Source organism: Aythya ferina (assembly GCF_964211825.1).
Source record: "Aythya ferina genome assembly, chromosome: 1".
NCBI classification, from domain to species: domain Eukaryota; kingdom Metazoa; phylum Chordata; class Aves; order Anseriformes; family Anatidae; genus Aythya; species Aythya ferina.
In genome coordinates, this window is record NC_140296.1 from 168,552,897 (window position 1) to 168,578,297 (window position 25,401).

At 37.6% G+C, this 25,401-nt stretch overlaps 1 protein-coding gene across 2 annotated transcripts in view; it reads right to left on the minus strand.

Moving 5' to 3' along the window:
- The window catches only part of LGR5 (leucine rich repeat containing G protein-coupled receptor 5), a 90,896-nt gene that overhangs the window by 21,604 nt on the left and 43,891 nt on the right, over positions 1 to 25,401 (minus strand). The window contains exons 3-7 of one of the 2 annotated variants that reach the window (XM_084506785.1): positions 18,768 to 18,839; positions 17,032 to 17,103; positions 6,314 to 6,529; positions 3,490 to 3,561; positions 929 to 997 (exon numbers count right to left, since the gene is read on the minus strand). In XM_084506785.1, coding sequence (XP_084362911.1) covers positions 929 to 997; positions 3,490 to 3,561; positions 6,314 to 6,529; positions 17,032 to 17,103; positions 18,768 to 18,839 — 501 coding nt within the window. The remainder of the gene's footprint in view (positions 1 to 928; positions 998 to 3,489; positions 3,562 to 6,313; positions 6,530 to 17,031; positions 17,104 to 18,767; positions 18,840 to 25,401) is intronic. The other variant, XM_084506786.1, reaches the window with a different exon arrangement.

Genomic DNA, 25,401 nt, shown 5'->3' on the forward strand with positions numbered 1-25,401 from the left:
GAGCCCATGCCCTGTGGCACTGCTCACCAGTGATATACCCTGCTCACCAGTGGCTACCTCTGCTACCTCCTCCAGAGCCACACTCCTGACTAGCACGGGAGATACCAAGCTGGAGTCAATGCTACCTGAGGATTCCCTGCTTTGGAAAAAAATCCCAGGTCGCTACTTAAAGTGGCTTTATCATCATCTTGCAATGCAACAGTGCTACAACTGCGTCCAATTGCTATGTTACCTAGTTTTTGTAAATCTCTATGCTGATGGTACCGGTAATGTGGTAAATACTTCACATGGAAAGAATTCTGAACATACACACCGTTGTGTACATTGTGTGTACAACGTGTGAATATTTCATTCATTCTTTTACAATTCAGCTGTTTCTTACAACAAACTTGGCTGGTTTCTTTTCATTGTTGACATTATTTTACGGAAACTATGTCTGTGCATCCAGAAGTGTTTTGTTTACAACGTTACAAAGGAGTAAGGAGTATTTACAGTGAAAATAAATTGTTTTAATTTAATGGTGCAGGAGGGATGGCAGATAGCATCTAAACCTGATTGGCCAGTAAGAGTGCCATGTTTTTTTTCTTAGACTAGCAGATTGTGTTTTTTTTGGATTGCTTGAAAAAAAACAACTGTTGTGTTTGGAACTTGAAATGAATTAATTGTGTTTATTATTCACCACATTCCAACGATGAAGTTCCTGAAAAAAATCTACTGTACAATGTAGTATAGAAGTTTTCAGAACTTGTATGCTCTAAATTGTATGCTGAGAATTATCTTTTATGCATGTTGGCATGTTTATTGGTTCTTCCTAGAATAATGAGTTTTTAAGGATTACTGATAAAATCACCAGCATTAAAAACGAATCAGTCACACACTAGACAAAACATCCTCCTTCCTAATATAAGTGCTGTACTTCTGTACTTACAATTCTTTTAGGTTTGTTAGTGTCCTGATAGCAGTGGGGAACTCGTCCAGACTGTTGTAATTTAGATCTCTGTGTGAAAACAGATTGTATTATTGGGGTTATGCACTGCATTAAGGATAACATAGACTTGTTAGCATTTGTAACTAAATATCATCTTCCATTCATTGAATAAGTACATACAGGCAAAAGCCAATTAATCCTCAGAAGTGTATGGATGTTTTCTAACAGACTCTATTTAGGGCACATTTTCATTCCTATTTTTCTATCAGCATCCTATTTTCAGTTGTATTCTATCTGTTCAGCAATGAAAAAGCCAGAAGTGGATTCAGATGCTACTAATGGATCTGCTCTTTTGTAAATCACTTATTATAACTTGGAAATTATCAACAGAAAAAATAAAAACCAAACCAAAACAAAACAAAACTTTTGCCTGGAATATTCAAGAAATTTGCACGGTGAGCTGAATTTTATGCAGTTAATTCATCTCTTTATTAAGGTTTCATTTGCCTCTGACTCACTTAGTCTTTCAAGACTTAGATTTAATTCTTGTGTCTTTCTTTCATCTGATGCACTTTTCATGGTCTGTGAGACCAAGAAATTGGAGATACTGGAGATACTGGAGTTTGGAAGGTAAAAAGAAATCTTCCTCTGACTAAAACAAGTGGGAAAACATACAGTTAGTTCAACTTTATCATTAACTATATAGTTAATTTTAAGCCTTGGCAGTGTTCATATGGAGAATGTTTCTAACCACACACATTGTAGGAACAGTAGTTTAGCTAGGGTAGTAACCTCTGCTTTAAGAACTGCTCATGCTGCAATGGCAATTAGACTTCATTCTGGTAAACTGAATGGGCTGTTAGCATACTTCTGTCCTGAGCATGACATGTGCATCCTTCAGCATTCAGGAGATACCTGAAACTAAAATCGAGATGTGCCTGTTTAGTGCGATGCTCCCTGAGTACTGCTTTGTGAGGAATGCCATCTGAAAAACTTGACTAAAAGCCTTTTTGAATGGGCAAAACACAAATCATGGTTTACAATAGATTGAAATTGAAATAGTATCAGGCTGAAGTAATGCAGGCAGGAAACTGCTGTCTGAACTCAACAAGGCTTTCCTTCCTGCTTGTAAATCTCTCTCTCCTGCTTATTGACAAAAAGAGATTACAGGCGTGTACGGTTTGGTTTTGCCCTCCAGTGATATGTGATTTCCAGACCTATGCGTTGATGCAAACAAATGATTTTAAAGCTGGCGTCCATCGTTTACACTGAGATCTCTTTAGATTAGCTTGAAATTATCTGGAAACTGGTCTATACAGTACACAATTACTGCACTTGGGGCAAGTGCTGCATTCTCCTATCACAGCAAAGTGGCTGCACCTACACATATTCCCAGGTTCATGATTGTCCTCTGTGTTTTTGCCTCTTTCATGCCAGGTGGCTGGGACTGGCTTTGCAATTACTTATTCCATTGTTCTTTTTTTCTCCATTTTTGACCAAGTGCCATGTGAATCTCATTTGTAAAAACAAAACAAACTATTACATTTTCCTTCTTCCTTTCCTGTCCCCCTTTCCGGTGCTACACTAAGGGACTTCCTTTCAACTCACAGCAGGCTAAAAATCAAAACTGTAAAACTGCAATCCAGTTTTAAGGGATTGATGCAACTGAAACCAGGGATTCAAAAAAAAAAAAAAAAAAGCAAAAACTTCTTGTTTTCTTATCTTATGAAAATACAAAAATGAGCAGTACACACTTCTGTGGATGATAAAGAAAATAGTTACCTCTAGACCAGCATTATTCAGTTTTGATACTTTGCTTCTCAAACCAGGCCTTTTTGCTCTGCCTTGGTTGGTTGAAATCTCTAAAATCTCTGGAAAGGATTCAGCTGAGTGCAGAAGGTGGCAGATAGAAAGATATGCACAGGTCTACTGTCCCTGTAGCATTTTTGGGTTCCGTTGTCTGCTCTAGCAGACAACATGTTCACTCATCTATGGCAAAAACTTGAGGCAATTTGAATCTTTACAAGCACTGCTCTTTATCAGAGCTCTTTAAAGACAAAAACGGATACAATTGAAATGTTCCTCTCTTCCCTTGCAAAACATACATAATTTGGCTGTTTGGCACTTTTTCTTTTTCCAGGGATAGAAAAATAAAATCATTTTATAACCCTCCTCTAGGATGAGACAGTTTCTTAATGGTAAACATTTCCATTGAGACAGTTTCCCAATCTAGCTATTAGCTTTATTGATTGAACAAGACAAATAAATAGTACTAAACTAGGCAAACATAATTGTTCATGAATGGGCACTTCTTTTTGAATGCCCAGTACAGTTCTCAAATGTCCTTTCAACAATTTATCAACAATGATTATTAAAAAGGCAAACTAATTTAATAGTAAAAAATAGGATTTGCTGTATAGAGTCATTGTAAACCATCATTTAGATCCTGTAGCGATTAGGCAAGCCAAAAACCACGTTTAGCTTTTAGGCTATTTTTTATTCTTTCAGAATATTAATGAAAACACTGAAAAAAAGAGGAAACAAATAAGAGGTCAACTCACAAAGTCTCTAGGCTGTGGAGCCCATCAAAGCATTTCTTTCCCAGGGAGTAGATTCTATTGTTATGGAGATGTCTGCAGGGGAACATTAAGCACACAGTCAGGAAAGCACACTACACACAGTGGACTTAAGCAAAACATTTTGATGCTTCAATCAAAAGAAACTTATTTTCAGGCATGCACCTATTCTATGCAAGTCATGCTTTTGCAAGAGCACGTAGAGAAGGCACCTTCGCCAACCCTTCCCCCTTTCTCCTGACATCTCCCCACCCATGAGGGCTTCAATTTCATTCCGTACATGGGATTTCTTTTACAACCACCTAGATGGTCTAAGAAGGGTATATCCTGAAGGTCTAGGATGAGGTTTGCATATTAAATACTGTGAAATTGGAGACATATTCTCACCAGTTGTTAACTAACATGTTGCCTTAAGAACTGTGGGGAGTGTTAGCTGTTTTAGCTGTATATATGGAAGACGTATATTCAGGGGGTGTTAGAGAGGATGGCATTAAGCAGGAGCAGGTGAGGAGAAGGATAATCAAGCAGAAATAGTCATTAGCCTTGCAGAATGAAAGAAGACACAAAGCCACAGGACAAGAAGTCATAGCTTCACTGAGATGAGTAAGCTAATCAGTCTTCAAAGTGCTTTCACTTGCCTTCCTTTGAAACTATAAAAACCAACAGCTACGTTCTCATATTTTCAGCAACTGAAAGAAACAGTTGTATGTTACATTTCAATCAAAACCATCCATGTGAGGGCTGGTAATGCTGCCTATTTCTATGGTTTTTAGACTGACATAGAAAAAAAAATTCCGTGTGAAGCTCATTAATGTGAGTAGGTAGAACTTAGTGATACTTCAGATTGATTTCTGAAGAGGATGCTTTTTTTTTTTTCCCAGCAGACCTTTATTTTATTCTGACACTCTGCTCTCATAGGGGAGGGAAACTATGAGAGTAGCACTTAAAAGAAAAGAAGGTCTGTGAATGAGGAACTGCCAAGCACATACCCTTCAATGCTTCATTCTGCTCTGAAAATAATTTTAAAGACCACAGAGCCTACAGAAGTTGAGTCTCCCTGTCCATGAAAAACAAGGTTTCTAATGGCAAAATACAGATGTTTTGTGGGTTTTTCCTTTCCTGTGAAAAACCTAATCATTTTTTTAAAATGACTACACTGAGCTGTAATGCTTTAGTTAGCATGAAGAGTGTCTACGAATTCCAATTATGCTTGGATTGCTAGTGATCGAGCTTCAAACCTACGCAAAATGAACATGCATATTTGCAAAGAGTAGAAAATTTGCCAGACTGAATAGAGTAGGAAACAAATGAAAACAGAACCACACAGGAAGATTTTGACAGGCCAAAAATATCAGATATCGTAGATCATGAAGGATAATTCAATTATTAATCGATACGAAGACCAGAAGACCAGAAATAAACAGGGCAGATGTAAAATAAGGGAACCTAAGTGAGCTGAAACAATGAGGGAATCAAAAAAGGTCTTTTTCTTCTGGATTTCTTATCTGTCCTCATATCACTGTAATTCTGCTATGGATGTAGAGAATGGCATTGAAGACATTCTCTACCTTAAGCATTACTGAGATGCTTAGCTTGGTTAAATGACTCCTTAAAAAAACTTTAACTTGAATGAGACTGTTACTTGATGTAAATAGAGGGCAAAGACTGTGTGCCCAAGGCAGCTATTATCCCCCTATTATTGGTGCATATATTAGGCACTATGCAGAGATGGTGATTATAAAGCTCAATAAAGAACCCTGAAGAATGTCAGGTTCCATGCTCCCACTGGGGTTAGAACATGCTAAAATATGCTAAGTGTCTTACAGACTATGGTTTCAGACAGCCTGTAAATCTTGAATATATTATTCTCTCTTTAATAATTTTAAGATTTTCCAAACTATCCTGAAATAACTTCTCCCCCTCAGTCTCCTCCTCAGTTTCTCCAGCCAGTCTAGAATTTTTTCCATTTGGTGCATTCCCAGAAGATAAAAAACTGAAACCATGTTCCAGAGTATTCCTTCCAGATTTTGGTGTGGGTTTTGCATCTGTTTCATTTAGTTGTATTGGTATGCAAACATATCTAAATACAAAACTACATATACTTTCTATGAAGGGAATACATAGTTTCTACTGGACAGCATTCTTTCCAAGTCACACAGAAAGCTTTCTGTTCATTTCCTTTTTCTAATCTTCTCTCATTCAGTACATGCTGCTTTGGAGTCTTAGAAGGCAAACAGTTCATCTGTTTCTGTTTGTTTTGCTGACCAGATATGGTGATTTAAAAAAAAATTCCCTTACATAGCTCTTTGCTGGAGACGGAAACTTTTAAGCTAGATCAAAACAAGTGATTTACAAATGTGAGTTTAACTGTAAGAAGATGTAAAAGATATGCTTCTCTAAGACATTTTTTTCTTTCAAATTTTGTTTTATAGTACATATGCAAGCCAGAAAACTTAATTTGTATTCCAAAAAGAACATTTTCTGTAAGAAACAGTATTGACCTCGTGGTAAAGGAGTATCGTCATTAAGACTCATGTAAAAGTAGAATGGAACTGCAGCTTTATGGCCCCAAAATACATCAGTTTAATACTAACACTGAAAGGCAAAACTGAGGTTTAGTTGACCCATGTATATAGCGATTTACCTATTGTTTGCCAACTAGGGAAAGACTAGAGGAATGTTAATTATTAAAGGTTTTCTCAAGCAATGCTTAAATTAAACATTGCATCTTCAAGCAATTTATCACAAGGAGGTCAAAGCTCTTCAAAGAAGCAGAGATTGTGGCTAAAAAGCAATCAATAAAACTTACAGAACTACCAAACTAGAGAGGTTTCCAAAAGCATAGTCTGGTATGTAATGAATTTTATTCAGTGCCAGTGTCATTGCCTGAAGTGCTGGTAAACTTCTAAAGGCTTGGACGGGTATTTCTGTCAAAGAATTATCATCTAGCCACAGGTGTCTAAGGGAGACCAAGCCATTGAAGCAGTTGGGGGGCACATAGTTGATGTGGTTGGCATCCAGGCGTCTAGGAGAAAAAGAAATAAAGAAAATTGATTCTGAGAAAAGAACAGTGGATTTACACATAAAATTATCACCAAGAACACAAGGACAGGTAGGAGTTGCCACATCCATCTTTCATTTCCTGGAGATTCTACATTTCCTTCTTGCTTGCAGCCTTATCTGAGACCTCATGTGGTGTTCCTAAGTCTCCTGGTCAGCTGGCTTGCTGCAGACAGCTCTCCTTTGGAGCCGTCAGTTCACTGAGAGCACAGACTAATCACTTCTGAACAGATCCTCTCTGTGGATCAGGCATGAATTTGTTTCCTTTCCAAATTATTTGCAAGTATGGAACAAAAAAGTATAAGAAACTCAGCAGGGCATTCTCTTTCAGAATCTATAAATCACTGAATCATGGTGCCAAAAGCTGACTTGGGTTTCCATATACTATCCAACATTTAAAAGCCAAAAATAAAAAGAATTTCTGAGTTTCTGCTCATGTTTTACACCTTCTTAAATCCTGTGTATTCCAATGATTCTAATGAGCAACGAAGTTAGCATTTTTTAATAGTGGAGCAAAGTGTTTTTACACAGAGATTAGTGCTGCTAATGAAATTTATTTACTTTAAAAAGTAAAGTACTTAATGCACTTCAGTTGCTGCAGAGCCAACAGAGGGAGCTCAATTGCACATCGTACCTTCTCAGTCTGCAGGTGATATCTTGCTTTCACACTTCTGCAAATAAGGATTAAATCTACTGAACTCTTTGCAGATATGGCACTAGAAATACTATGTCATATATTCACTGGCTTTTACTTTCTGCAACTTCATGAAACATCCAGATGGTGACCTGTACTCCAATACACTTTTTCTGCTTTTAATATTTTGTTTGTAACATAAAAGACGCTCTCTAAAACTTTTCTTGAAGACATCTGTCAGAGAAGTAATTAAGTGAATGATGAAATAAAAACAAATTTAAATATAAGTCTGAAAACACTGCAGAACAAACAGACACACCCAGGGTACAAAGAAGTAATTCTGTACAGCCTAAATTCGGTCTGTTTGAGAGAAATGTAATACTCTTTGTGGCGGACATGGTAATCTCTTTATTTAAAGCTGCTTCCTCATTTGCAGTCATGTAAAATGTCAGGTCCATTCTATCTCCTTCTCCATGCTTCTTCTACCTACTGCATGAGAACAAATAATGAACGCTAAGGCTCCGTGCCAGGCTGGCAAATAACTGAGACAAGGTCAGTTGGAACAAATTTATAAAGTTCAGTGTCAAAGCCCTTGTACAATTAAATTTTCAATATAATAACTGACAATGGCAGGCAGCAGAGACAGAGCTTCCAAAATAACTCAAGGGTTGGTCAACAAATGGGTGAGGCTGGAAATGTTTAGAAATAGTCATGCTGTACCTCCCCCATTCCCCAGGCAATAACCATGCTATGCCTGTGTTTTCAAATAAGGTATAATTTGAATGAGTAGATGAGGTTTCTTTGTGTTTTGGTCAGAAGTAAATTTCTTCCCTGTGTGATGCTGGTATGTAAACTAAGAAGTTACAGTTGCATTAGTTTGACAGTTACACTGATTAAAGAATGGAGGCTTTATTCTACCTAAATGTGTTACTGCATTACAGTCAGCATCTTGTTCAATACCACGGCTGAGTGTGCAGCTCTGGCTTCCCCGCTGACTCCAGAGGAGTTACTCACAGAGCCCTTGGTCACATGTTGAAGCCAAAAGTCAGTTGTTTCTATGTGATCCTGTGGCTGAAAAGGCAATATGTCTGTTGTCCTCAGAGAGGTCAGGATTTCTACCTTACTGATATTCAGCAACAAATCAAGGAAACTTTTTTTTTTTTTTTTTTTTTTATATAACCAAAGTTTTCAAATATAAACCCACCATTAGCTACGTAAGCAAAATCCATGAAATAGTACTGCTGTAACATAAGTGAGATCCTGGGTAGTTGGATTATTCTTTGAATAAACTTTGTAAGAAAATGAGAAGCTACAATGATTTGCGTTGCAAGTCCTATTACTGGACTACGTATCTTACCAGTGCTCATAAGAAGTACTGCCTCAAATGCATTTTGTTATCTAATCTTTTTAAAATTTCCAAGTACCATTTTCCCTCGTGCAGATAATAAAACATTTCAGTAGTGGTTATGTTTCCTGTCATACTGCAGGTAATGCACACTGATGTATAAAGCATTGATCAAAATCACTGTTTTCAGCCAATTGTTTTACATGTGCTGATCAAAGTTTTGGCACTTTCAGAACTAAACCCATTAACTCACAAACATGACCCTATTTATAATTGAAAATATATAGATAACATGTGGTGAGTTTGAAAGCTGCTATTATATTCCAGAGAGAACCAATTTAAGGAAACAGAAAAGCTTGATCTCTTCTGATAGGCGGCATGTAAATAAAGCAGCTAGTATGAAATTCACCATGAGCTCACTTAAAATGTCCAAACCTTTCAAAGAAAATGCTTGAGCTATGTGGACTGTATCCCACTGGTGTTTCCCGTGACATACTGTGAATGCTACAACCATATGCATTGTAAATGATGAAAAGATATTATTCATATAGAATTGTAAACATGACTAATTTACTGGTACTCTGAAAAGGGTGAAAGTAGGTCTTTGAATAAGTTTTGATTCAGATATTTTGATCAGTTCAGTATGAATGGACACCTAGTTTTATGCCACTGGTAGGTTTCTAAGGCAATATATATATTTTTCCCTTTCTCTGAGTCTTCTTTCAAGAGTGAGCCCAGCTACCACCTACTGATATATTTGCTAAAGACATTCCTTAATGGCTTGTCAGTGTGTCTTTCTCATTCATTCAAGGTTAAGTCAAATGCTAGGTATGGGATCAGGAAGGAAATTTCTCCCAAGTCATTCTCCCCTCTGAAATAAATATCTATTACATGGACTGCCTCTTCTTGCAGTGATGAGGGACTGAATACAATGAAGGGACTGGGCAAGAGGAAAGCTACAATGACAGACAAAGAAGTCAAGAATACCATGCTTCTTCTGACATTCATTTTAAAATAAGACATGCAAACCCAAGTGATAAGGACCTATACGTCACAGGCAGGAGAGGCAGGGGGGTGAGAGCACATGAGGACCAATTTCAGGCATGGCAGACTAACGAAGGGCATGCTCCTCCCTCTCCTACCACCTTCCTCCCCTCCTGAGAAGGATCCATTACATGGGGAGCAGCACACAGGCCTTGCTGCAAGTGTGGGGTAATGATGGAGAAGCGCTGGGGACAGGGCCTGTCTAGGACGGGTGTCACAGGCAGGATGGGGTCACCTGCAGCTCCACCATCCTTACAAGCCTGTGGTGACATGGACCCTCTCAAGGGTTTGTTGATAGGAGGTGGGCTAACGCCCTGTGTGAGGAATGGCAAGAGTGACATCAAAACTGGCTCTGAAAAGTGGTTGTAATGAAAATAGAGCTGGCTATTGTGAGCTTGGTTTTTCAAACATGGCCCTTTAAGCAGGATATCCCCTTCAGTCCACAGGGGAAAATGCTAGGACTATTGTGAAAGCTTAATTACAACACATCATCGCAGCAGTTCCCACAGCTCACTTTCAGCTCTGCCCTTGTATGGGCTCGTACAGCACCGATACAAAGAACCCTGAGCAGCAACAGCAAGACTGAAAGAGAGAAGCCACAAGACATAATTTAGGAGTATTTGTTTCTCTCCAGTGTTTGGTGTAAACTCCATGTGCATGCAAAGCAGGAGGAGGTCTCAACTGAGAGTTTTAGTCCTTAGCATTTTTCTCCGTATCCAGATACGCTGTTCAGGTGTTGTGGCAAACCTGCATTCAAGACGGTGTGCCAGGATGCTAGCAATATAATATAAAATATATTTATATTATATAAATATAGCAATATAAAGCACAAAAATCCAGTTCCAGAGCTATTTTCCTATTAAAATTGGCCCTGAAACTCCAAAAGTGGGAAAAAGTGGGGCCAGCAGGAGTTGTTTTGTCATCCTAGGAATCTGGCCGAACACCCAGATCTGAAGTCCATGACCAGACATTTCGTGTGACTGCTCCTGGCCTCCTGAACAGGTGGCTGCATGCAGAGCACTGATAGGATGGTCCCAGGGGTGTACGAATTGCCAAGTGACCCCGCAGGACAGCTCAGCCAAATGTTAGCTGGCACTGGTCGAAAGTGTGGCAAGGACCCTGTTAACAGCACAGCTTGGTAGACGGTCACGGCCAGTGCCTGGGAGCACTCCTAAGCACTGTTTACTTTGCTAGGCTGGCTCTAGCAATAGTATGTCACTGTGTGGTGCCTAGGAGGACCTCCTTGGAAATGTAGTATGAGCCTCACATTGCTAACCTTTTCAGCACCTGCTTCTCCTCCTCCTCCCACAGATGGAGGTGGGGTTCAGCTACACAGGAAGATTTTTCATCAGCAGTTCTCAGCTGGTTGTGCTAAGGACTGGACCCAAATAAAGGGGTAGCATGCACAGTTAGGGTATCCTTGCACCTCTGCCTTCCTCCCAGCTGCTTATCAAGCTAGAAGAGTGTCTATGCTCTGATACTGGGCTAGTGCTCAATGTTTTAGTCCCTCTTCTGTTATCTAGTGTGCCCTAGGGCTCTAGTAGCTCACATGGATAAAACATGCGGCAAATTGAGACTGCAGTGATGAGTTTTGAGACATCTTCATGTATGTGCACAGATGCATTCATGGGTACACACAACCTTGATTTAAACTGTGGGAAATTCCTCCTTAGGGAGTTTTTGGGTAACTGTTGAGGTACTGGGTTTCCTAAGAAGGATAAAGCCTTCTATAGGCTTCATTATCATGGAGTGTGACACGGAAAACCGCAACGTCTTTTCATGAAAACAGTTCTCTTGGGAGAATGTGATTTCATCAGTTGGTTTGTCTTTTAACTAAAAATCAGGATTATTAACACAAACATACCGGAAAAACAAAAAAAAAGTTGAATAAAGTTAACACTTCTGAAAAAAAGGCTTTTTAATTTCAAGATTGAACTGGATGCATTTCAGAACTCTGTGCCACCAAAGTCTTCAACTCCTTGCTCAGATTAAGAATTTTCTTTGCAATGTCACATATTTGGAGGAGTAGGGAGAAGGAGCTGAAAAATCAAATTTCTGACTGGTTCCAGCCAGGCAGATTATTTCGAAAATCAGAGATAATTTCTAGATAACATTTTATGTAAAACTGCATCATCACCATATGCTCCAAACATATAAACATATCTGAAAAATAAAATTGATTTATAAATACTGTCAGAAAGTTCAAACAAATTTAATTTATATTATTTTCTTATCCTGTATCTGTAAAGTCAAATTAATTTGCTACACTAAATTCCAGCTTCGTAGATTTTCAATGGAGAAAGGATAGTTTATTTTTTCCTCTACCAATGTTTCCAGCACATTGGAAGAGAGACTGTCTTGCATTCTGCCCTGTTTCCTGCTATTAAAGTATAAGTCCTCTTATATTTTACAGGAATGAAAGCAGGTGATGTGTGTTACTGTAAATAATGCTTGTTTTTAAATAGCCTTGATGACTGGTTTGGCGTGGACAATGACATGGTACTTGATTTATTCTTGATTTTGACCATTCCTGTCTGACAACACAGTAGGAAAAGCTGCTCATTAATAATGTTGCCGAAACAATAAAATAAAGAGTGAGTTAAGTTTAGAGTTAAGTTTCATCTGTAGTTCAAACTTCAAAGTGTTGTATTACAATAGTCTCAATAAAAGAATAGTAGAAGCTTCACTTCCTTATCAGTGATAGCAGTTAGACTTTTCTCCTTTATTTAGTAGCATTTACAAATGAAGATCTCCAACTTACCAGTTGCTAATAAACTAAAATTTGTGTTAACATGCTCAGGGAACAAATGTAAAAAAAAAATATATATATTCTTATGTTATTGCCTTCTTTATCAGTCCCTTCTTGTTCAAAAGATACTAATATGACAATTCTAGTACCTAACTGTCACTAGAAAAGATGATTACACCACAGAAAGAAAAAAAAATCAACACGATTTAAGCAAATACTTAAATTCAGTGAAAAGAGTTGGCTAGACAGTGAGTTGTTAATTAATAACTATATTTGAAAAATAAATCAATATACCTATGTAAAAGGCTTTTGGACTATACAGATATATTTTAAATTATTAAAAGCCTGCTTGATTTAAAAGCAGAATGGAGATATTGGAGCTCTGGGAAACATAAAATCCAGACACCATCTGCTTACAGTCAATTCCAAAGAAAAGTGAGTAACAGGAGAGAGAGCATTTAAGTGGCACTTCAAACCCTGCTGTCAAGATCTAAGTTGTGACACCAGTGATTGTGTGTTGGTCGTTTTCAGTCATGGTATTTGAGATGTTTTCCTCTTTTTGGCTTAACAGAAACGACTGCCATTTGAATTGTTAGGGCCAGTAATCCAGATAATTTGTATTCATGATACAACAAGAAAATTATAGCCTATGTAATAAGCTGAAGATATCCTTCTGCTGAACTTGGAGATAACCACATCTCAAAATTCATATGTTCTGGTTACTTCCTTAAATCCTTATGCCATAAAGGGAATCGGAGTCCAAAACTATCATCACCCAAGCACCAGTAGCTGAACTCATTTATTAATCAAAGTAGCACATCACAGTTGTTGATTATTGAACTACAAAGACTTCTAAAATTGGAGAAGATTTTAATATTGTTAAATCTAAATTTTCTGCTTCAGACAACCAATATGGTTGTTTGTTTTCAGGTAACAGTATTACAGTTTTCTCACAGATTTTTTGCTGTTGAAATTGAAACACACAATTTTTTTTTTTTTTTGGTGTGTGGTCGTTTCTCATTTCATAGTATATAGTGAATACTGCCTGCTGCCTGCAGGCGACTGATGTATGCTGAAGGTAGTTCAAGCCTTAGGAAATTTATGAGTATTTATCACTTAATCTTGTCATGCTATTCAGCATGCCAACAATATAACAACATGGACGAGAAAGTGGAAAGAGCTGGTGTTCATCCCTGCAATACAGCAGATTTTCTTCCTTTCTGTACCACAGGCCATTTAATATCAATTAATCTGGCTATCAATACCAATACCTGTAATGTCATTTTTTGAGCCTGGAACTAGACAGTAAGGAGGGAATATCATCCAAAAATATCTTTTTGTGCAAAAATTTGTGATGAATTTGTATTTGAACATGGAAAACTTGTGTGTGTATACATATATATCATGTGTGCACACACAATTATGTATATATTTATATAAAAATGATTTTAACGTTAGCCTCTTCACATTCATTAAGGTAGAAAGATGATTAGTATGGTTTGCCTCTCTACATGATTGTCCTTCTTGGGTGAAAACTTACAAGGCAGATTTTAAGTCCTGTTACCAGTTTACAGGTTTTTGCAACTTCACTAACCTAAAGAAAAGGGTTAATGAGGCTTCCAGAAACCATGCCACCTGTTTAGTTAAACATAATAAACACAAGAAGTTGTTATCTTACAGAAATTGCCTTTGTGTAGGCTTTTAACCTCTTAATTACACCCTTGAAAAGACTGCTGCTATTCTGAAGGTTTCAAGAAATAACTCCTATTGTAAATCAGAAACCAATGCAAGAACCACCTTGTGAACAGAAAATTCCTAGACTGTATGAAAGAAGAAATTGAATCTCTGCACACCTTTATCTGACAGGCACAACCCAGTTTAAGCAAACAAAAGAATAATAGTCTTCTTTTGCTCAAAGAGGTCTCTTTTGCCAGTGATCGTCTTTCAGCTGATAGTGGCTTTTCTGTACAAACCCGTATCGTTCCATCTTGGGTCTGCTACACAGCTGTCTAAAGGTTTCTCCTGACCACTCCTATTCTCCCTCTGATTCAATTCTGTCACAAAACACCACTTCTTTACATAGAATACACAGTGTAACTATGTTTGGTTTACTTCTTCAGCTTCTTCACCTATGGAAAAGAGTATTTGCAAAAAAGAAAGGGTGAGACCGTCATTTTGTTTAGAAACTGTGCTGCAAATTCAACAGTCTCTTTCAGAGCAACAAAGGAACTCTTGTTTGCTTGGCTTATCGTGTTTTGGTCCAGAGTGTGTATAGAATGATGTGATCTCAGCAAGATTTTTTTTGTTTGTTTAGCAGAAAGAAAATCTAATATAGTCACTAGACCAGCATTTTCTCATGACTTTTTAGAAGATCAAAGGAAAGAACTGTAACCTCAAAAGTATATGGCTAAGATATTTCAGACTGTGTCTGGTCAATAAAGAAAAAAGGCACTGACCAAATAACAATTATAAGATAATTAATTCTTAAGGCTGTTTCACCTTGACAAACCTTAGTGAATACTTTGTATATTAAGGAGGTAAATATTGTTCAAGAGGGACATAAGCACCTGGGAGCTAAAACAGAATAATGTGTGCCTGTGTAGTAGTAAGTTACACACAGACGACAAAATTTTGTTAGAAATCAATACATTTCATTAATTCTGTTTTTCAGATTTTGGCTAAATTGGGTGTATGCAAAAGATGTTAACTTGCTGGTAGAACTTCTTTACGCACAAAAAAAGAAGACAGCATGTTTAGCACAGTATGGTTCCCAATCAAAGTATCTCAACTGTAACCAGACTAGATAGCTTGGTATATGTGCTACCCTTGTAATTCTTAGACCAATGACGTGGTAAGCGCTGTACACTGAAGCAACATTTTTTGCAATAGTTACTTAACTTCTCTGATGACCTCTACAGGAAAATAACTTTATTTAAAAGTAATTCTGTGAAAATATATGATGATCAACTAAAGCACACAAAGTCAGCTGACGTTTTTGTATGTCCAAAGAAGAACATGCCTGGCTATCTTAAATCATCCAGATATTTCTTTCTGTACATTCAAAGTCAGTAGATACTTTAGAAAATTTACCCATCCTTTTCTCCATCCTGCGTTGAGACAGCAAGAGTGGCTTTGTAGTTGGAAAATGTGAACTGCAATCGCAGTACAAGGCACTAATTATAATCAACTGACTGAACAACAAAATAGCAGGAGGATTTCAGTAGAGGTAGATGTAAAGTCACGTCTCTGGGGAAAAGGCAATTCTCACTTGACATGACAAACTTCTGAATAGCCATAAACATGCTAGGAATTGGTCTTGAAGTTGTAATAAGTGTGAAAATCATAGCTGAGTGTTCAGTAAGGGTTAAAAATTTAAATAAGACAAATGTTGGGGGATTAGCCAGAAAGTGAATAAAAAGCATCCATAATTCCCCTCTGTAAGTCCAGTGTGTGTGGACACTTTCAATATTCTGTGGAGGTCTGGTTCCTCCCTGACTTGTCTCAAATCCATTATCAAAGAACTGGAAAGAAGTTCAGTACAGAGTGACAAAGATGACCAGATGCAGGGAATAGCTCCCACTAAGAAACAATTTAACATTAATGACTAATGGAGGTATGATAGAAGTCTATAAAATCTGGGGTACAACAACTGTTTATACCTTATTCCTACATCTATCAGCATCTGTTACCATCAAGAGTGATTGTAAGTTCCAAGTACATTAGGGGAGGAAGTTCACCACACTATGCAGAGTTAGCTGATCAGCAGATATTCTGCCATAGAAAATAATGGGTGTTATATTGGCTCAGAAAGCAATTATATAAACTCAGAAAGAAACTCACAAACTCACAAAGAAAATCCTTTAAGACCTATTGAGTTCAAAGAAGCTGTTCAGTGAGTCCCTGAGTCCCAAGCTTTGGCAGATGGGACAGTTTACCAAGGGAGTATCATTATATTCTTCTCCTGACCTTTTAGTTTTCCTTTGGCATCTGCTGTTGAAAGCTGGATACTGGGCTAGGTCAGCTTTTAGCATGATGCGGTACAACTGTCCTTATGTTATGGGGCAGAAGCACATCAAAATAATTTCATTCATACCATGAAGCAGCCAATCCTCACTCCTGGTCTAGGAAATCTGGCAGGAGTTCTGTTAAAACTGAAGCTTGTGGACTGAGTCAGCACGGCACAGTCAAGAACTATAAATATGGAGACCTGCCTGAAGCACAGAATATAATTAAGCATCCTCTAGTACACTTTGTTTCATAAGTTAATAGTATTTTCCATATTGCTTAAAAAGAAAAAAATTACAGCAAACAAAAAACAAACCAACCAAGGGTTTCGTTTGGGATTCTTTCTTTTCACCTGTAAAGAATCTTAACTAGAAACCAGGGGAAAGACCAGTGCTCAAGGGACCATATTCTTGACACAGAAAGTATTGCAGGGCAAGGGATGTCTTCTCAGATGGTGAACCAGTATATAACACTGCAAATAAGCCACCAGTGTCATGAAATTACTGGAATTAAATCAGTCACTTTTGATGTTTAATTGAGAGTACAATTCTCTTGAAAAGGAACTCAAAGAGAGTTAAAAGGAAAAGTTGGTTCAGCATGTTATTGAGTGACATTAACAAGTAATTAATAGGTAATCTCATATACTATTGTTAATGTAGGCTTAGAAGTTCATTTATCAAGTGTACTCACAGAGACTGCAGGCTGTGTAAATTCTGGAGTGCTTCAGTAGGAACCTGGCGTAGTTGGTTATTCTGCAGCATCCTACATTTTGAGTAGCACAAAAAAAAAAACAGAATCAACACAGTAAAGGTGTTTTTTTTTCTATTGCAAATTTTCTTCTGAGCTTACCTCCTTTGTACCGGTTTTACCTGAAGATTATAAGCAATTTACATAAATGCTCCATTTACCTGGCCTTTTCAAAATTCTGTTTCTCTTCAAACCAAACAAGTACCCGTAGCACAACAGCCTTGTTAACAGCTACACATCAGCTTTAAGTGGGATCTTTAGAGCAGGTGAGGAAGTTAATAGATTAAATCTTACTTGCTTTTGATACGTTTTTATAGGTGTGAGCTCCTAATTGCCTCCAGTGATTCTGGAACTGTCATCCTCATTGGGGGTTGGACCTGATGATCTCTTGAGGTCCCTTCCAACCCCTACAATTCTGTGTTTCTGTGATCCTCATGTATTGATTTTTTTTTTCTTCTGCAATACTTCAGTGTTTTATTTTGATAAAGCTCTGAAGGACTGAGTCTTGAAATTCTGACCCAGGAAGATACTACTATGGCCAACAGGATTTTTAAACGTATGAGGAATTTATGATCTGTTTTGAATAAATTTTTCTCTGTAAGAATTGCTAAACCTTTCCCAATGAAATTATTTTTCTCAAAAGAAAGGTTGCTTGCAATCTTTTAGTGTGCAAAGACAGAAAAATCATTTTTCATTCCAGTAGAAACTTTTCTTCACTTTGAGCATGGTTCCATTCACACCGCCTAATAGCCTTGTTTGGACCAACTCCTACATATGTAAAAGGACTGTATTTGGGTGACGCTGACGTAGTACATGTCTTCAAAATGAGGCATATTGGGACATTGTATATGAAATCATTTTTTGGCAAGCTTAAAGCTTCTAGGGCCAACAAGAGCTACAGCTGGCCAACTTTAGAGCAGATGGAGTGGGAAGCCCTTCATACTTCTTTCCCACTTACATATCTTTGCAGTAGAGCTCTGTATATTTTTATAGTAGCATCTGGCTTAGCTTGACACTGCCTAGGAGGCTGGCATTCTTGTTAATAAAACAATTTCTATGAACTTTACTTTAGGCAAAGATCACCTCCATTAGATATATAGTTAAATTTGGTCTGCTAATAATTTTTTATCAACCGTATATATTGTCTTAATACTCCAAGTAACATAGTGTCTAGTTATTTTAAATAATTTATCTTAGAGTAATTAGATTTCAAAGAATAAGATACAAAATAAGAACTGGATTTTCAATTACACTATGTTCTACAATAATGACTTCCCCCATCCCAGCTCTCAAGAAAAGGAAAAGGCAATTTACCCCCACTTTTTTGTGATCATGAAAAGTCCAAAGGCATTTAGACCTGAACTCAGAACTTTTGAGACAATTAAAGAAACTATTAACTGAACCAATTTTTACCTTTGATATTGTACAGAGACATCTACTTGATGAGCAAGTTGTTTTTAGAATGCCATTAATGTTTTCCAACCTTTGTGTTTAGGATATTTTCTATATGAAAAAAACAAAGATTTAATGATGTTCATATGTATCTTCACTTCAGCTGAATTGTTCAAAATGAGCTGATCAAAATATGTAATTTACTTGATCAAAACTTCACTGGTTAATTAGATCCCTGGAGCATTTAGGAAATCAGAAATATATCAAACAACACACAGTTTACTTACAGCACTTTAAGACTGAAAAGGCCAGCAAATGCTCCCTTAGGAATGTATGTCAAGCCATTTCCTGCAAGACGTCTGCAAAGTTTGAAAAAGGAAAAGAAAAAAAGAGTGAATACTTCTACTCTTCATGTGGAATTAATTTGGTTGTTAAAAAGTGCAACACAGCTATGTTTGAACGACTGATGCCAGAGGCAGTAGTTTAAGAGCCTTGTTTTGTCATTAATACACTTTTAAAAGCAAAAAATCAAGAGGAGCCCTTAACTGTACAGTTGATTTACTGACAGCTGGACTGCAGAGACAAAATGCAAGTTCATTATAAATCAAGCTTACATGTATGGTTTAAAATGCATATCTAACTCTTCATAGTATCCTTTTTAATCATTAGACACTCAGTAACAAAAATACAGGTACACTGACAGCAATAGCATCATTAGACTTAAAGGCATGCACTCTTGGAATTGTGCATGTACAGTATTTGTGCACATTTAATAAAGCTCTGCGTTTAACAGATGTGCACATAGTATTAAAATATATTCATGTAGTAGTGATTACAGTTCATTTTACAGTAACAACACATAAAACTTTTGTACTGGTGCAATCACAGTATTCCCTGTGAACAGACATGTAATAGTTTGTCTTAAAGTGTATTTGCTTAAATTTGTAGGGCTTTTTCCCCTATTTCTGTTGCATCCTCCTTCTCAGAATGCTTGCATATACTTTACAGACCTAGGTAAGTACAACAAATACCTCTGTAAAGAACATTACCCAGCCAAAAAAAAAAAAAAAAGCAATGTGTAAGATTTTTGCCTATGGAAGAGATTCTGTATTCTGTATTTGATGTGAAACAATGCCATTGGTATGTTCCCCATCAGTGGAACTCCAGAGCATCTTGCATTTACCCTCCTGACATTCCAGTCCATCAGGAATGTGCTAGGATACCCGTTCCACAGCTGGAAAATTGACTGGCTGAGGTCAGATTCCCAGTCAAGCTCCCCCAAGTGTGTGTCAGTAGAGCCATATTGTCTGCTCTTAGGTGGCCACAGTTGTGGGTTGGTGTGATCTGACCTTTTTATTTGCACACCAATTTAAGCCAAGTGGAATTGAAATTTCGCATCAGCTAAGATAATGCACATCAAAATTGCAGATGGTTACTGCAGGCCAACTGGTGTGATGGCTGAGCTGACATTTGGTTTGGCATCTGGCCCTTTAGGAAAGACCACAGGACTAGATCCACAAAATGCCTTAGGTATTGTGCTGCCAGAGAGGAACCTGCAGCATTGAAATTGGCATGAGAGTTGTTAATCCTGTTCATTGAAAAAGCCAGATGCTTACAACCTCCATCCCAAAGATGCAGCACCAACCGGTTCTTAAAATTCATCTTCCTTTGGAGCTTATTTGGCCCAAGATAACTTCAGGTTCCTGGGCACACCTCTTTAGTCATCCTTTTCATACAGAAAACAAAAATTTGGCCACAGAGAAAGAAATTGTGATTCCAGATGCTAACTCCAAAGACTTTTCAGGCATCTTTGATTTGTGAAAAAGGACCTTCCCTGTACACACACACACTTGTTGGGTGATAGGACCTGTGGCTCTTCCTTTGTGTGCTAGGCTAGGCATGCCAGATCAGTTCCCTGAAAAGAAACGTCGTTTGCAGATCACAGACTAGCAGAGGCTAGGGACCTCTCTAATGCTGATCACAGTTATGATATGGAGTTTTGGAAAGACTATAGACTATTTAACCCCCTCAAAGCTGTTATTTTGCTGATAGGACTGGATATGAGTCTGGACATGAATCAGAAAGTGAGGAGCTTGTACAACTACTGAAAAAAAAAGTAGGTACAAGTACTGAGGTTTCCACTTGCAGAAAAACGTGCCTGCTTTGTGTGTCATATGTAAAACTTAATAAAGAGCCAAGAACTAAACTCCTATCTCCAAAGATTCAAGCTGGTGCTTCGTCAGGCCACCATCTTTTCCTAAGAATGGCCATGTTGCAGTGAATTTTGTAGTTGTTGCAATGCAAACTGCCACACACACATGTTCATACTGACACCTGGAACTGGACTGTTCTTTATTAAAAGCTAAGAATATCAGACCCTTTAAGAGCTCCTGGAGAAGGACGCTGGTATGGGAAGCATGCTCCTCCCTGCTCCAAATGCAGGACTGTGGCAATGTGACTGGGACAATGCCCAACCTTAGCGTTTTATTTCAATGTGTAATACTTTTCCCAGCTTAAGAGCATCATTGTGTCTTTCTGTGGTAAGCCTTATAATATTTGGCTTTTTTTTTTAAATTGACTGTTTTAATTTTTAAATTGGTTTTATGGTACCTGTGATGCATATCTAATATAATCAGAAGGAAATACCTATGCACAGAGACATGCGTATACATGCACATGCCACATGTCTCACTGACATTCAGCATGGTTTCAATGAGACTGTACTGCACTGGGTTGCATTTAAGCTAGTCTCTGATGGCCAGAATTTTTCATTTAACTTTTCATTTAACTTTTTTTCCCGTTTCCTTCTGTGGTCAGGTTTTCTATCAAAAAAACCCTGTCCTTGGGAGAAGATTTGCCAAAGTAAACTGTTGTCATTCTGATTGTAAGGTCCGTTTGGATTATCTGGCCACCCACAATGTACCACCCGAAGAGCACGATTTCTGCACGGCCCCATTTCCAACACCTTTCAGAGGAATATCTGAAGCTGACAGACAGGTATAAGCAAAGGATGCTGAACCATGTTCCTGAGATGTTTTGAACGATTGTTTCCTGCATTGTTAAACTGAGATGTAATTTTTCCTTCCTTTGTGTGTGTGTGTGTGTGTGCGCGCGCCTTTTTTTTTCAGATTCCTAACCCCTTGTTTTGTATTCTGCTTCTTTTCCTTTTGGATCACAACTTCTCGACTACTAAATGTCTTGTACAGACACTTCAGACAGGAGAAACCACACGGTTTTGTATGCAGAGCTGCTGTATTTACTCCTGAGTTTTTCAAACCTCAGGTCATTCTTGTAGTTCTGCTTTGATTTGATTTGATTTTCAGTTTGAAAAGAGCTCTCACTGATTTTGTAGACAGCGATTACTATAATTTATATGATATTTCTCTGCTTATGCAGCAGAGGATCATCTTCATCATGTATAGCCCATCATATTTCAGTAGAGGACTAAATCAAATGTATTGCAAATGATCAAATACACATATGTTTGTGCTGTTCTCTCATCAGGCAAACTGACAGTGTCAGGAAAGGTAGACTTCTGGCAATATTTATTTTCTACATAATGATGTTGTCTGACCTGCAGTTACCAAAGTAAATTCTTTCTCACAACACCCTTTACATGACTTTCCATGGAATCAAAGTCAGGCAAACCACCTATCCACTCCCAGGATGCTCCATGAGACCACTTCTGAACACTGGCACAACAGCAGTATCTTCCTTTCCCAGTTCTTTGGAATTCCCCAGCATTGTGTGATTTGGAAAAAATAAGCAATAATGATTCATTGGGTTCATTATCTAATTCTTTCAATATTCTTGGATGAAAGTTAGCACACCAGATCTTTAAGACATACTGCAAAGCTCATTCAGTCTGGCTTATTTGTTCCCAATGTTTTTAATGCCTTCCTTGTGGCTTTTTTTTTTTCTTGCTATTACTATGTTTATTTTCTCAGTCTTGGCATAGGGGAAAATGAATCCCCTTGTTGACACTACAGGTATCTATCAAGCATCTGTCAGAGTTTACTCTTCTCCATTTCAGGGATTTTATTTTCCATTACCCTAAACTATTTGAGGGAAGCTGCCCAGTACTTTTACTGAACTTTGGATGGACTTTGGGTACTGATTTCAGTCTGGATGGATATTGCTTTCCCTGAACAGATGAGGATGGACATCCTATCTGTCTCTACGGTTCAGTATTTAGTTATGATTTCAGAGAGCAGGAACGAGCTAGCTTGTTCGATGCACTTACATAACCAAATGGCTGGCTTCCATTATTTGAAGAACTTTGAATTTCAATTTAAAAAAGAAAAATAAATCATTGTTATTTCCAGCATTTCTGAGATTTATTACTTTGGAAGTATCACATTAAATAAATTCAGGCTCAAAGGCATCACATCTCTTTAATGAAAAGGTAATCAATAGTACACAGTATTACTGACGTTGGATCACATTTTTAAAGCTGCAATACTTTAGAACTAGATTTTACTTATGCTGCTTCATTTCTCTTGCAAATTAATGGAGGCTGGAAAACTTAAGGGGATGTGCCACTATATGCTTCCCTTGCTACCTGCTTCTTGACACTCTTGAAGACAAGATACCGGGCTACTTTTGGCTTAAGCACAGGGTAAGTGTTTATGCTACTGCATATTTCTTTCTGAAAGATGTGAAATAAATGAGCTGACAGAAAAGCATGTTGCCTCTATCCTTTCAAATGGCAGCAACTTACAAAATGTGTTTCAATGCTGTTCAGCCCAGCTGGCAATCTCCGCTCAATGTTGGAACGGTTGCAGTGCTACAGGTCAGGTTCGTGTCCTGTTCTCAGATCTAAGAAAAGGCGGATCTGGTGTCTCCTCTGAGTATTCCTCATCTGTTTATCCCTTTTACTTTGTATTCTGACTTCTCCTGCAGTACCACAGTTCTTAGAAATGGTGGTCCCCACATCAGGAGAACATTCCTAAAGACAACACAACTAATGAGGCACCCACAGAAAGTTCTGAAAATGATCTGAACCTTTTTGTTTTCCATCTATTGGTGCCCACGTCTGAAAAGAACAGCTTTGTTTCTCAGAAAGAAGCAAATAAACAGTTGTGACTGAATGCAGTCAAGTATTTCCATTTCAAGTACAAGATTTTTTTTCACCAACTCAAAACTGCTTTGTGTGTGTATGTTTTCTGCATCAAAACAAGTGCTGCCTGGTGCCAAGCCTCTTCTCATTACCTGCTGGGATGTAACGTGAACTTCAAACACTAAGAAGTCTTCTCTCTACAGCTAATGAACTGTGTCACTTAACAAAAAAGCACCTTTTCCCCACCTACTAGAAACTGTTGCAAACCTAACCTAGCTACTCCTCACTGTCTGCAGCAAATAGTGACAGTAGGATATGGATAGTGGCTGCTTTTCTTCTTTTTTTTAAGATCTAGTCCAAAAAATGCTGAACAAACATCTGTAAAGTGTATTTCAAAATCTGGTAGTATCAAAATCATAGGAAAGATATGAAAGGAAGATAATCATCTCCTTTCGAAACAGCATTCATTTATATTAATTAACACCCATGCTGTGTTCTAACAAGACTAGCACAAAGGAATTTTCTTCAACAAGTGACTGATCAAATCCTGCAAGGTGTAGAAATGTAGGAGAAGAGATGTTACTCTGTGTCTTGATATGGCTCAAGATACAGCAGGCATAAGCATTACAGAAAGAATTAAGTTGCACTGTTAAGACATAAGAATCCAGTGAATTCTCTTTTAATTCTCCTTCTGAACAGACACAGTTAAGTAGGACCCCATTACAATCAAACTTAAAATAAATATATTGGACTCATTATTATGCTGGTAATCTACAGGAGCAATACCAGATTATGTTACTAAACTAGTGCAAATGCATGTCCTTTAATAAAGATTGGATTACATATCACAGACTAAAGACCCTTAATCACTACTGCTGCATTGTATTTAATCACTCTTCATGCTGTTTGCTCATATGTGTTTCAATATTCTATACATAATATAGCTATGAGTGCAACTCATAATCATCTTTCACTGTGCCAAGATATTGAAGGATATAAACAAAAATAATTCCCCGCTATCTGGCATTTATCTCCCTTTGACTCTGCATTTTACTTCTGACCATTATTTTGTTGATTTTATTTGAGGAATGAGAACAAAGACTGGATGTACTAAGACAATGACATTATGAATTTGGTTATATAAAAATACATATATGTAAATGTAAGTTTAAAGATGGGTAGGTTACCATCAATAATATTACTACTCAGTTTTACATTTACCTGTTTAATCTGAAAACATGTTCCATTCCTTATTTGCTACACTATATTCTACAGCTAACAGAAAATTGAAAGGACTTATAGAGACAAACCTAGAGAAGAAAAAAAATAGGTGAAAAAAATCTTTGTTCTTATGAATAGAAATTGGAAGTATAGAAAGCCTGAGACAGTGAAAAATTCCTACAGCTGGGTCAGTTCTGCTGCTCTGTGGTACTGATGTTGCTGAATTTGGTGCTAAAATGTTAATATCACACATACAGAATTTCCTTAACATTTATGAAATTGTGAATTGTCTCTTTTATACCTTGGGTACAGAGAAGAAATCCTTTTGTAATTTAAAACTTATTTCTTTAAAACCTGATCCCTCCTCTCCAACTGCCATAATTGTTCTGAGTAACCGATAAAGGTAAGTGTTGAAATCTTAGTCCCATTGATGTCTGTGAAAAAATTTGTGTTGACATAAGTAGAAACAGGACTCATTCCTGCATCATGCCTCAGTATCGTATCTGCCAGTGATTCACCTCTTCTACAAGTCGCAGTAGCACTAATACCAGTATTAGAACTACAGTCTACATTTCCAGTGAAGGAAGCTTCACTTTCTGGAAACACAATCTGGAAGCATAACACGAAAATGCATATTTCAT